The sequence below is a fragment of the Myotis yumanensis genome, unplaced genomic scaffold (assembly GCF_028538775.1).
Source record: "Myotis yumanensis isolate MYYU_CA2020_CCGP unplaced genomic scaffold, mMyoYum1.0.hap1 SCAF_4, whole genome shotgun sequence".
Classification (NCBI taxonomy): Eukaryota; Metazoa; Chordata; class Mammalia; order Chiroptera; family Vespertilionidae; genus Myotis; species Myotis yumanensis.
The window spans coordinates 76619167-76633354 of NW_027223755.1; the positions used below are offsets into that span (position 1 = coordinate 76619167).

Genomic DNA, 14188 nt, shown 5'->3' on the forward strand with positions numbered 1-14188 from the left:
GTGTATGTCAGTGGTTCAATTGTTTTTACGGCAGAGTAGTATTCTGTTGCATGGAATACACCATCATTTCCTTGCCCATTCACATGTTGATGGACTTTTGGATTGTTCCCAGTTTGGGGCTATTACAGATAAAGTTTCTGTGTATAATAGTGTATCAAGTTCTTTATAGGGACATATACTCCCATTTCTCATGAGTAAATTAGTAGGAATGGAGAGTGATTGGCTCAGGTGGTAGGCATATGTTTAGCTTGTTAAGAAACTCTTGCCCGTGGTTTTTAACTAAGGTGTATGTCATACTCCTCTGGGGGTATTGTATACGTTGTCCCACTTGGCCAATCTGATTCTGGGATGAATGGGGCCTTTGAGAAAGTGCTCCTTACGGTTCTGAAGCATGGCCTCCAGAGAGTTCCTACTGCACGCGGTGCCCTTCAGTAGGTAAATAATATAATACACTCATAAATGTAAAGGCTTTAGAATTCATACAGTATCATAGGTGAAGTCATCTTGCACTGTAGATTATGTAGGTACTCAGTTCGTTTCTTTCCGACAATAACGTTTGCATGCTCGTGATTTATGTCTGATTGTCCTAACGATAGGATGTTACGTTCCACAATCACACCGTTATTACAGACGCGCTGTAATCACACTGCACTGGTCCTTGTCGCTCTGTGTTCCGGGGCAGACTGTCTCATCAGAGGTCTGGCATTTAGACTCATAAAGTCACGGGGACATTAGAGCTGGAAGCACCTTCAGGGGGGCCAGTTTCCTCATTTTCAGATGATGAAACTGCAGCGGAAGAGCTTAGGGGAAAGCAGAATATCAAGGTCAAGTGTTTCAGATGCCAGTTCCTTGACCCTGAATCTGTACCTTTAGTGTCTTCACTTGATGAAACCAGAGGAAGGATTGGGGAAAACTGAGTTTTGAATTATGAGTAAGGTTTTAAGGTAATGTTATCAGGTATTACTGGGACAGACCTTTCTGTCATAGAAAATAACTGCATAGAGCAGTATTTTCTGAAGTAAAAGCCCATTGAAATCAGGATAAGGCAGGTCCTGATCTTGGACTAGGTTTAAAATGGAGTTATTCTGGCTTGGAAGGAAAATTACTGTTAAAAATGCTAAAGATAGACATAAAGTTAAGTTAGTTGAGACATTTAGGAGCTAGCCCTTCATAACCTTAATACCGTATGATAAATAAAGCACAATAAAAAATTAGATCAAGTGCCACTCCCAATTAATTGCCAAAGTGTTTAAACTGAAATAGGCAAGAAGCTCCCAAATCCTACTGTTGAATCTTGGGGTTTAGGAACTCCTGCCTTTTTTCAAGGTTTAGAGCTGCCTTTCTCTGGGCACAGAACAGCCAACAACATCTAAAAACGAGGAACATTTGTTTCCAAATTAACATCTTAGGAGCTGAAAATATCCCGATCTTAGCACGGCGGGAGATGTTTGTAAGTAGACCACATTGTCATCCTTATTCGCGTCTCCTTTTCTCCTTTTTCTAGCCGGTGTCATAATAGTTGGGAACCTGAACAGCTTAAGCAGAACCAGCACGGCTCTTCCCGCTGACTCCTACCAGATCGGGGCCATCGCCGGCATCATCATCCTCGTCCTGGTCGTCCTCTTCCTCCTGGCCTTGTTCATCATCTACAGACACAAGCAGAAGGGAAAGGAGTCAAGCATGCCAGCCGTGACCTACACCCCCGCTATGAGGGTCATGAACGGAGACTACGCCATTTCGGGTGAGACTAGAGTCCTTAGAGGCCTTGTACTCTTTGAAAAGTTCGGTTTTCTTACCTGGTTCTTTGAAACTGGGTGTTGGGTATGCTGCCCACTGTTCCTGTCAGGTAGCCTTGAGGAAATGTTATGTTTGGAAAAGGTTCATTGTTCAAGATGTGTTCTGTATGTCAACAGTAGTAATATTACTGTGGTCTTCTAGGTCAGTGGTTGGCAAACTCATTAGTCAACAGAGCCAAATATCAACAGTACAACGATTGAAATTTCTTTTGAGAGCCAAATTTTTTAAACTTAAACTATATAGGTAGGTACATTGTTATTAACTTAATTAGGGTACTCCTAAGGCTTAGGAAGAGCCACACTCAAGGAGCCAAAGAGCCGCATGTGGATCGCAAGCCGCAGTTTGCCGACCACGGTTCTAGGTGATTGCTTTAGACTTCGGGAATTTCAACCCGGGAAAAGCTTTACTGGGTAACGAGTCCCAAGGTTTTGCCCTCTGTGGGGACAGGGATGGGAGAGGCGGGTGGCTGTAACTTCACCAAGGCCTCCAGGGCCAGGGACCAGGGACCAGGGCCAGGTCTGCTATCTCTCGCCTTGAATTGTTCCCGCAGTTCCTTCCAGCCCATCTCCGAGCCCACACAAATCATTAACTGCACAGCAACCAAGTTACAGAAGAAACAGTTTTTTGGTTTTAGCAAGAACCAGGGCATTTCCTTAAGAAAACTCTTAAATCTTCCTTTCGGTCACAAGTCCTCATAAAAGTAAATTTTTAGGTGACACGCTCAGTCATCAGAAGAAGTAACCACTTAAACAGAGGAATTTGGAAACTTAAAATATTTATTAATTGGAAGGCAATTGCTGAAGGACTTTGGGGGTGTCACATGATTGTAAATACACTGATTGTGGAAGAATGCATAAAGTAGCCACACAGAATATTGTAGTACAGAATATTGTAGTCAAGGACTCAAGTGTTTTTAAAAAAGAGGAAAATGACAGCAGAAATAACTTCAAAGCGGTGCCTTCCCAGCCATATCTGTGGATATTTTCACACTTTCCAAGGAGGCTGGTAAGAAGTCAGACTCCTGCTGCTTCTAGAAGCTTCGCTGGGTGTACTGGGCAGGAGGGTATTCCGCCCAGTTTGCAAAATGGAAGCAGCCCAAATACATGTTCTCATTACATAGCTTGCTTCCCTTTTTTCCACCCAGGGTCAGGGGAGCCTGCCATCTTCACTGTCTCCTCCTTCTCTTGCAGAAACCCTTCCTCACGGCAGCGGTGGAAATGCTAACAGCCATTACTTCACCAACCCCAGTTACCACACGCTCACGCAGTGTGCCGCATCCCCTCGGGTCAACAACAGGGACAGGATGACCATTGCCAAGGTGAGAGGTGATGGCTCAGATCGGTGAGGGTAGGCAGGGGAGAGAGAAAGGAACAAGCAGGTATCGAGGGCTGCTGTTTGCCATGCTGTTCTAGGTACTTTATATCTATTGTCTCATTTATCCCTCCAAACAGCCCTGTAAGTGTTTATCCCTCTAAACAACCCAGAGTAATGGGGGATTTGAGTCACTTCCACACACAGCTCCCCAGCAGTGGGTGAGGCAGCTGCGATGTGAGTCAAGGTCTTTCTGCCTCTACAGTTTATACTGTTTCCATTGCTCCTCTTTGGAAAAATGTTTCTAATATTGGGTGAGGTTTTAAAATAATGTCTCATAGCAGAATACAGCAGACTCATTTCTGGGTAAAATTGCCAAGTTTGTCTTTTCTGATCACCTGTCTCCTAGTGCCCTTTCCTGGCCACTTATACTTTCATAACAACAACAACAACAACAATAATATGTATGTATTTAGATCAAACCACATGAAATTGCATTTTTGTAGGTCAAAGGGATCAAATAGAAACAATGTGCCAAGCATTTCTAGTTATTTTACCTATAGAAGCTCATTTAATCTTTATGCCAATCCTATGAATCAAGAGTAGATATTATCCCCACTTGGTAGAGAGGTTGAAGAGCCAGGGCTGCCTAGAACCCGAGCTGCTTCCTGTAGGACTCCCCAGATCTCTTCTACATGCACTGAAATCCCAAACATGCCTCCCTTCCAGTGGTACCCAAATTATATTTCCAGTCTCCGTTGTCTAATTCTAGCTCTCTCTTAAAAGACAACCAAGCTAATAAAATTAATTCAGTTGCAATTAAGTTAATGCAGCTGGATTTTAATTATAGTGCCTCATAGTTAAATAGCACTTCACATTCTCCAGAGACTTTCATATTCATCATTCCATTTGTTCTCATTCACATTCAGGGAGGGAGGCAGAGTCGATGATCTTATCCTCATATTTATAGCTCGGAAAACTGCCGAGAGTCACTGTGACTCTTACAAGATCATACAGTGTTGGATGGGAGAGCTCCAACCAGGAATTTGGTTTTTTCAATGTAAAGTTCCATGTATGTAAACCCAAATAAGGCCTAGTTGGTACAGAGTAACATCCTGAAATCAAGAAGCTGAGGCAGTGGGGGTGGGGTGGGGATGGGAAACAGTTGGGGCCAAGAGACATATACTCCTGCTGCCTCGATGTCCCACCAGGTCAGACATGGTCACCTCTGCCCCTCCGCCCGGCCTCGTTCAAGGACCAGCCCTTGGTACATGCCATGGACTTGCTCCCCCAGACCAGTAACATTGTGCGGCACCACATTATATTCTCTTTTGACTTCTTTTGTTGTTTTTATTTTTAATAGTCGAAAAACAATCAGCTGTTTGTGAACCTGAAGAATGTGAATCCTGGGAAGAGAGGCCCGGTGGTGGACTGCACGGGCACACTGCCTGCGGACTGGAAGCACGGCGGCTACCTCAACGAGCTTGGTGATTCTCCCGACTCCCATCCCCAACGAGCACCTTCACTTTTTAGTCACCTCAGATAGTCTGTGCCAAAGTGATCTCTTAGAAACATGCGTGAAAGACAGACTCATCGACTTCTACCTCACCCCCTTAGGGGGCTTAGGACTGTCCCAAGTGCCTTATTCATTCAGCATTACTTGCGTTTCTGCTGTGTGCCAGGAATGATCAAGTGAGATAAGGGTCTCTGCCTGCTTGTAGCTTACATTCCAACCCTCTCTAGTAACTGACTTAGTTCTCCTAGGCGCTGTAATAGGCAGGAACTATGATCAGCAGCAGCATCTCCATGTTACAGTTAAGAAGCTGAGTCTTAACAAGGTTAAGTAACTTGTGCAAAGTCTCAAACCCTACTAAGTGATAGAACTGGGAGTTAAACCTAATCAGCTGGGTACCAGGTTGTGGGCTCCTCTTTGTTCCCATGGGAGGTGAGGAAATGGAGATATCAACAGGAATATAAATCAGTGGTTCTCAAGTGTTGTGGAGTCAGGACCCTTTCACACACTCTCCAAAGTTATCAATGGCCCCAAAGAATTTCTGTTGATATGGGTTACATCCACTGATATTTACCATATTATAAATTAAACAAGAATACTTAAAATAGTTATTTATTAACTTATCATAATGATCTCATTTTATAATGTAAGATGCATTTTACGGAAAATTACTATGTTTTCCCCCCCAAAATAGCGAGAAGAGTGTCACTCTTTCACACTTTTGTCCATCTCTTTAACGTCTGGCCTAGTGAAGGACAGCTGGATTCTCATTCTGCTGCTGCATTCAGGCAGCAGTGACCTCACACTGGTATAGCTCCTGGAGAACTCCACTACAGACTTGCGAGAGGAGGAGAGTGAAAAGGGCAAACAGTGTGGCTGTATTATTATAAGAAAAGCTTTGAGCACACGGCCTTCCTGCAAAGGTGGTGAGGACCCTGAACCGCACGTAAAGAGCGGCCGTGATGCCCTTGGAGTAGGTGGTGCCGCTTCCAAGCACATGCTCCTTATTTCCATGGAGGAGCTTGATGATATATTAACTAATGTGTGTGGCACCTTATGGTCATCAAACCCTTTCATGTGTATTTATTCACTGGTAAGGTTGCCACAAAGCACAGTTAAATTTGAATTTCAAATAAGCAACAAATATTTTTAGTATAAATATATCGCAAATATATAGGGCATGGGACATACCTATACTAAAAACTACTTGTTGTTTCTCTGAAATCCAATTCAACTGGCCTTCCTATGTTTTTATTTGCTAAACCTGACACCCCTACTGGATGGGCCCTTCCTGAATACTGTTTGATTGAGAAGGGAAAACTGGGAAGCACGGAGAAGTCAATCTCCTGTCCAAGATGCCATGGGAAGAAGGGGGTAAAGCTAGTCTCACAGTTGGGCTCTGACTGCGCCCCCTCCGATCTTTCTGCGAACACCATGTATGCTCAGTCACCTGAGCCAGATGTAGGAACCAATCCCTGTGGGCTCTAAAGTCCCCTCTGACCTCAGAAATGCAAATGTTTAAAAAGCAAAATGAGTATAAATTCTTAGTTTTTATCTGCATTCTACACCAATATTATCTAGGAGATGTGTATTTCCACACATGCACAGTAAAATTATAAGATATTCTTACAGTATACTTATTTATAACACACTTATTGGTGAGTTTATTTAACATTGGGGAGGTTTTTAAGAAGTCTAAATTACATTAAAAAAGCACCTGAATTGATATTCAGTAAAATACCACCAAGTCCTCCTGAGGGAAAAGTCCTCTTGCTCCACGTTTCCTAATGTCATTTGTTCTGACTCCAGAAGACACAGTCATTGCAATGGTCACAAATAAACCTCTGCTTTCTGTCTCAGTGAGACCCACGGCACATAAAATTTTCATTGGAAATTCTGGATCTTCTTGGTTTGTTCCATTCCAAGAATAATTTTGCATTCCATGTACTTTTAAAGTTGTTGCACAGAAAAGTCTTCTCTTATGAACAGAGTGAGGCACGTTGTCGATGATGAAGTTTGTAGGTGTTTCAATGATGGGAACGTTGTGGTGAGGTTGTCTGAAAGAGCCTTGAACTTGACAAAAGAGCCCTGAGATCAATTCCTGGTTCTTTTCTATGACACTGGGTCAAGCACCCTCTCAAGATTGATTTGTTCATTTGTAAAATAGGGATAATGACCATGTTCTGGCTCACCGTATGAATTAGATTAAACTGAGTGCATTTGGAAGCATCTATCCAAGGATGGGGACATATGGGAGTTTATGGGGAAACTTACCTGCTCCCTTGTTAAAACAGCACCTTGGCCCAGCCAGTGTGGCTCACTGGTTGAGTATCAACCCATGAACCAGGAGGCCATGGTTCGAATCATGGTGCAGGCTTAATCCCCAGTGGAGGGTGTGCAGGATGCAGTTGGTCAATGAACTCTCTCATCATTGATGTCTCTCTCTGCCACTCCCTTTCTCTCTGAAATAAAAAAACAAAAAACATTTAAAACACACACACACACACACACACACACACTCACACAAAAGGCACCCTGATTTTCCAAGGTGCTGAAGAGAGAATCTGGCAGGGGTATTTGGTCTCACAACCCCAACTCTTGTTCCCTAATTTACTATGCACTCCATACTGCTCTTTTTAACCCCTTGGGGAAGGCTCACTGCAAACTAAAGCCAAAATGATAATTTAACAAGACTTTGGTACAGTTTGGAAATGGCTAAGGGAATTGGGCAAAGAGTAAGATAGAGTTCCTTGATAAGGAGCTCTCAGAGGCACAGCCCCTGTCCATCTTCCTGGGGTCCCTTTACAAAGTCTGGGAGTCCACCTTCAGGATAAAACATTTGCTGGAGAGACTCACAGAACTCACTGAAAGCTATTATACTCATGGTCACAGTTTATCACAACAAAAGGATACAGAATAAAATCGCCCAAGGTAAGAGATACGGGACAGAGTCCAGGAAAGTTCAAAGCATGGAACTTTCTGTTGTCCTTTCCCAATGGAATCATGGAAAGTGCTAACCTTTCCTGGCAACAGTGTGTAGCAATACACATGAAGCATTGCCAAGCAGGGAAACTAACCTCAGCCTTGGTGTCCAGCGTTTTCATGGGGGCTTGGTCATGTAGACTTAGTTCACTACCCATGTGGTTGACCTTTAGTCTCCAGCCCACCTGAAGGTTACATTGATACCAAGTGGCCCAACCCTCCTCCCATAAATTACTTTGTTAGACTACCCCGTGTAGCCATAGGCCCTCACGTAAACAAAAACACTCTTACTGTGCAGTAATTCCAAGGACTCAGAGATTACCTCCTAGGAACCAAGGGCAAAGGCCAGACCTCTCTTTGGTAAGGTTGATTCTTCGCTACACAGCCTTTTGTCCTGCCTTCTGGCTTACGGCGGTGCCTTTCCCACCAGCTGGGAGCTTGGCTAGATTTCACAACCCAGACCCAAAAAAGTGCACCTGAGAGAGGAAGACATTCCCATATCCTGTCCCACCAGGACTGACATTAGACCCGCCCTCTCCTCTTAAGGGATTCTTCTTTCTCCACAACCGTGTGTCCCCATAGGACATTACCATCAGAACTTGAGTTTAATGTCACTGTGAGAAACACATGCACAGTGGTAGTGGGCCATTTCTTGCCCATTCTCATACCTACTTAAATGCTCATCACAAATCATTACTTACTCTCTGTTTTTAACCTAAGTCCATAGTTTTCCTTTCAAAGATAATTAAAAAGGCTTTGGAATGCTTACGATAGACTGAAGCTGAGACATAGTAAGTGTTACAGTAACTGAAACACCATTCATTTACATGGTGCTTCAGATTTTACCAGGCCTACTTCACTTAATGATCACCACCACCCTGTAAGGCTTGGAAGGTAGGTTTTGTTTTCCTCATTTTAGAGATAAGAAAATTGACAGAGAGCCCAGCTGACATGGCTCAGTGGTTGAGCTTCGACCTATGAACCAGAAGGTCATGGTTCAATTCCCGGTCAGGGCACATGCCCGGGTTTGCGGGCTCAATACCCAGTAGGGGACATGCAGGAGGCAATCGATCAATGATTCTCTCTCATCATTGATGTTTCTATCTCTCTCTCCTCCCTTCCTCTCTGAATTCAATAAAAATATATTTTTAAAAAAGAAAATTCTCAGAGAGTTGAACATCTTTCCCAAAGTTATGTGGCTAACAAGTGATGAAATTTAAGACCTTCATCTCACTTCTAGTTCTGGTCGTGTCCTTTCCACTGTGCAACCTTGAATAAAGTGGACTGATTTGTCTGTGCCTCAGGGGCTACCCTGTATCAATCTGCCTTTCCCAGATCACTGTAAATGAGCAGGAGAATGATCAGCATGACACATGTGTATTGTCAATTCTAAGTGCTGGGGTAGCCGGCATGGGAGACCTGGAGTAAAGGCGTGAAAAGCAGCAGCCTTGGTGGTCTGCAGTGGGAAGACAGTGGGTGCCCAGCCATCTTCCTCGGTGACCTTGACATAGTAGATGAGCTTCCTCTTGCTTTCAGTTCTCACTGGGTATTTCTTTTCTTCCTTTATCACAGGTGCTTTTGGACTGGACAGAAGCTATATGGGAAAATCCTTAAAAGGTATGGTGTAGATTTGAGGAAGAAATACATTTATCAAAATCATAATTTAAAAAATACATCTCAGAGACTGAAATAATTTGCTACATGGACAAGAGTGTCAGTGTAGGAAAAATGTAGACTTACTGTGGTTATTCCAGCAAACACACAAACACGTTTGACTGACATCAAGACAGTGACCACAGATGGGTCAGTTAGAGCAGAAGTCGGGGAAATGCAGGTTTCACTTTGCTGGGGAAACACTTATATTTCCTTAAAAGAAGTGTGGCTTATCGGGGGAGGAAAGGAAAGAACAGGGAAAATAGGAAGAGATCAGTGTGGTTACGTGTTCACTGAGGCCTGCTCTTCAGGAAGAATTTGAGTAATAACTTCAGGTGCCCAGTACTGAGGTTTTACAAGAAATCCACAAATGCTTTCTTCACCGTGATAATAGAACCTTCTTGTGCTCCTGGGTCCATCAGCAAATGGTTTCTCAATTGAAGCCTTTGAGAATTTGGAGACTCTTAGTAAAATAGAATGGAATTCATTTCATTTGAGTGTGATAATCAAAATGAAATCAAATCTATGATGTTTGTATTGGTATTCACCTTAGTAATTTTATAGCAAATTCTCTCCAAAATAAGTGAAAAACATTTAGTATTATTTTTAGTGTATATAATTCAGAAAACTAGCTAGAAAGAAAAACTGCCCAGCCCTGGCCAGTGTGGCTCAGTTGGTTGGAGCATCATCCCATACCGAACAGGTGGCGTGTTCAAGTTTTGTTAGGGCACATACCCAGGTTCTAGGTTTGATCCCTGGTCAGGGTATGTGTGGGAGGCAACTGATTGATGTTTCTCTCTCACAGCAATCTCTCTCTCTCTCTCTCTCTCTCTCTCTCTCTCTCTCTCTCTCCCCCTCCCTCTGTAATAATAATAAAATTTTAAAAAATTGTCTAAGTAAATTATCACCAAGAAAAAAATAACATTTTTCAGTACACCTGAAACTATAATAAAAATAATATTGAATGTAAACTGTAATTGCAAAATAAAATTTTAAAAATAACGTTCAGGTAATATCATTTGCTTTTCCCCGCTATTTCTCTTTACAGACTTGGGAAAGAATTCTGAATATAATTCAAGTAACTGCTCCCTAAGCAGTTCTGAAAACCCATATGCCACTATTAAAGACCCACCTGTACTTATTCCCAAAAACTCGGAGTGTGGCTATGTGGAGATGAAGTCACCAGCACGGAGAGATTCCCCATATGCAGAGATCAATAACTCAACTTCGGCCAACAAGAATGTCTATGAAGTTGGTGAGTTCTCCTAACCAAGAAAGAACCTGGTATGGGAATTTAAAAAACAAAACTTTCAAAGTCTTTGAGAATACAACAGCATTTCATACAAACCTTACTAAAAATGGCCCATATTTTAAGTGTAAGCTGTGTTTACAGTGATCATATTAATTGATGTCAAATAATTTATTCAGGGAAACACCATTTAGAAAATTTAAAGGAAGTTTTCCTTATCTCCCACCTGGTCATCCATCTTTTGTTTTTTAGCCATAGTGAATATTTTAGCCTGCATGTGGAATAGCATATGTATCATATTAGCTAATATGTCAACTTAGCCAAAACAAATGGTTCCACTAGATTAAACAGGTGGTTCCAATTCCTGGTTGCTTTCATTATATTAATATAATATAATGCTTTTAGCAGGATTAAAACATTTTACTTCTAAATTTGTCTAACATATCAGTAAGAGTCTAAACTGTGAGTCTGGTAGAAATTAATAAGAATTCAATTTAAAATTAGAGATACTTTGATTGCCTCTTGCAAGTGCAATTTGGGGGAAGTTAAAACATATCAGAGCTATCACTAGCTAGATAATAGGGCTATATAATTTAATTTTTCTTACTCTCTATCTCTGTATCAGTATTTATGATTGAAACTTTAAAATATTCTCTACTACTTGTAAATGAAGTGACTAATTTAACTCTAGTCGCTAGTAATTCATTTTATGCTATAGACATGTCACTGAAGATATATAACTATTTTAAAAGTATTAAGACAGCTTTTTAAAATGGAAGGCATAGCGAACTAAATTGTTATAGAAAGGTCAGTAACAAGTCCCCTTTGCTCTGTCCCATAAGCTTACCACCGTAAGATTGGAACTCAACGTATGTTTCCATGAATCGAGTTAACTTCTAAGGACCTCAGTCTTCTCATCTGTAGAGTAAGGGGTTTGCACTAGATTATTTCCCAGGTTTTTCAGACAATGATTCATATCCAGGGTTTCTGTATATTCCCTTGATGCCTTGATCCCAAAGATACAGTCATCCTTTTGTTCCGAGCACCATTTGTGGGCATCAGTGGGTCTACCAACCACAGAGTAACCACCTCTGTGATTATAAAAGGATCATTTGTTTTTAAAAATAATATTTTCTTATTTGACATTTGCAAGAAAATCCATGTTTAATTTATTAATTTTTTTATTGCCAATAAATTAACACGTCCCTGGTTGTCACAGAACCTACAGTGAGTGTTGTCCAAGGAATATTCAGCAATAATGGGCATCTGACCCAGGATCTGTACGACCTTCCAAAGAACAGTCACATCCCTTGCCATTATGACCTGCTGCCAGTCCGAGACAGTTCACCCTCCCCCACGCGAGAGGACGGAGGCAGCAGCAGCAGCAGCAGCAGTGAATGACACCAAAGGACCTTCGGTAGCCGCTGGAACCCTTTCCAGAACGGCAGTTCAGTTCTTCTCCATCCTCACGTTGCCACCTTATGTGAATGTTAATCTACTTGGTAGGCAAGTGCTGGGCGTAACCCAGAAAGCTCAAAGCTGAGGCTGACGGACGGTAGGTCCCTGGGTACGGGTGGCTGGGCAGGAGATACCATGTGATTTTCCATTCTTGTTAGTTTTAGAACTGCACCCCTGAAGCATGACTTCCTGTAAAATCTTGGCTATGAGCATGAACTTGCAGAACTCCTTCAGCGATGTGGGCTGCAGTGGACATTGGTATGATTGTTTGAAAAACTAAAGTTTAAAGATTTTTTTTCTCATTCGCATTGTAGATCTGTACCTAGGATTGTGCAGTTTGCTATGAAATTTAGTGTGAATCACTAAATATGTAGAAGAAAAGGGGCATATTATTGAGTCCTGATTATTTGGGTGTGTGTGGTTTGTTTGTTTTTTCAGTTGGACTCAGAATTGTAGGGGTAACATGAACCCAGGAGAAAACATTCTGTCAAGTGGCATAACTGGATAGACTGAATAAAACCCTAGCAGAAGTAGAAAATTTAAATATGAAGTTTAAATATGTAGACTTTTTTTAGAATGAAGAAATGTACACTTAGAATTATTTTAGAAACACTAGAGTTATTAAAGGAGTCAATATGTACCAGGCAGAGGCGATTTTTCTCCCTGTTTGACCCACAGCCCACTTTACATCCATGACATTATTCTGATCACTGTCCCCATCATACACATTCACCACTTGAGATCCATAACATATCAGTAATTATTTCATAAATGTGGAAATGGAATAATTTTATTTTTAAAAGACTGGATTGAATGAGTGTATAATGAATGATTGGAAAAGGTTGTAAATTTTAAGTGTACGAAGACACTTAAGTTTTGTAAACCATTAGTAACACATGCTGTAATATAGAATTAGCAGAAAGATTTTATTAATTTTCCCTAGAAGTGACTGAAATGTTTTTGTGCGTATTTGAGGAAAGGGCACTTTTCTTTTATTAATTGTTGATTTAGAGAAACTATGCTTAAGCTGGTCTTTTGCATTGCTAATATGACATGTATCCCATTTTTCTTTAATTTGTATTTTCATTTTTAAGTTGTATATTCTACATTTTGTAGTGTTTGAATTGTTAATGAAAAAATATTATATGTCTGTTGTTTCTTATATTGTTGCCACTTATCTTTTTGCTTGATAAAAATGCATTGTTCTTTTTTTCTTTCAGAGGGAGGAGATAGAAATATGTAAATCAATTATATTAAAAATTGGTCATTACTAAAATAGTACAAAACCATAGGTGAATGACTTATAATTGAAATAGACAAGGTTTTCAATATTCTAAAATGGAGTTCCTTTGGTCTGTGGGTTCTGAGTCTTGGTTAAACCAGGGGGGCTATTGTTCCTGAGCGCGTGCCACAAGCTGCTCTTATTAACACCTTCACTAGGGTGATCGTATAATTGATCATCCAAACTGGGACACTTTTTTAAAAATATATTTTATTGATTTTTTTACAGAGAGGAAGGGAGAGAGATAGTTAGAAACATCGATTAGAGAGAAACATCGATCAGCTGCCTCCTGCACATGTCCCACTGGGGATGTGCCCGCAACCAAGGCACATGCCCCCGACCAGAATCGAACCCGGGACCCTTCAGTCCACAGGCCGATGCTCTATCCACTGAGCCAAACCGGTTTCGGCAAACTGGGACACTTTTGAGAGTAAATGCGGACATTATCAATGATTACCCTGCAATGGGCTTCAATCTGGACTGCTCCAGGCAAACCAGAACAGATGCTCATCCAGTGCATACTGATCATGCAATAACATTCTCACCCCAAAATGCCAGTGTAATGCCAGAAAGCTAGTTTCTCTTTCTTGGACCTACGTGAGCAAGCCGAAGGGCTGGAAGGCTGAAAGCGGAAGCAGCTTCACAAAAGAACACAGTGGTCTTCCATCTTAAAGACACCCTGTGCGGTGTCCTGTCTCAGGGAGTCAATTAACAAATATATATTGTGCACCTGTTCTGCCAGTAGTACCCATGTGGCATTGCCCCCGCCAGTCACTGAGTTGGGATATTCCAGTGACTTCATGTCATACACCTGCACTTGCGATGGCAGTTTGGTCAGGTGGATGATAGAACAAACATACTTAGAGCATTTACTCCTTTGGTGGCTCTTCCTTTTAGGGAACCCCAAAGTTAGTTCAAGGAAATGTGGGCTTGCCTGGAATAC

At 41.6% G+C, this 14188-nt stretch overlaps 1 protein-coding gene across 5 annotated transcripts in view; it reads left to right on the plus strand.

The window, feature by feature from the left end:
- Positions 1 to 12528, plus strand: part of MEGF10 (multiple EGF like domains 10) — a 369913-nt gene extending 357385 nt beyond the window's left edge. For 4 of the 5 annotated variants that reach the window (XM_070412562.1, XM_070412563.1, XM_070412564.1 and 1 more), the window contains 6 exons: positions 1505 to 1741; positions 2988 to 3115; positions 4472 to 4595; positions 9176 to 9220; positions 10305 to 10511; positions 11725 to 12528. In XM_070412562.1, the coding sequence (XP_070268663.1) occupies positions 1505 to 1741; positions 2988 to 3115; positions 4472 to 4595; positions 9176 to 9220; positions 10305 to 10511; positions 11725 to 11906 (923 nt within the window). In that variant the 3' untranslated portion in view covers positions 11907 to 12528. Of the gene's footprint in view, positions 1 to 1504; positions 1742 to 2987; positions 3116 to 4471; positions 4596 to 9175; positions 9221 to 10304; positions 10541 to 11724 lie in introns of all 5 variants that reach the window. The other variant, XM_070412566.1, reaches the window with a different exon arrangement.
- Positions 12529 to 14188: the final 1660 nt, after the last annotated feature.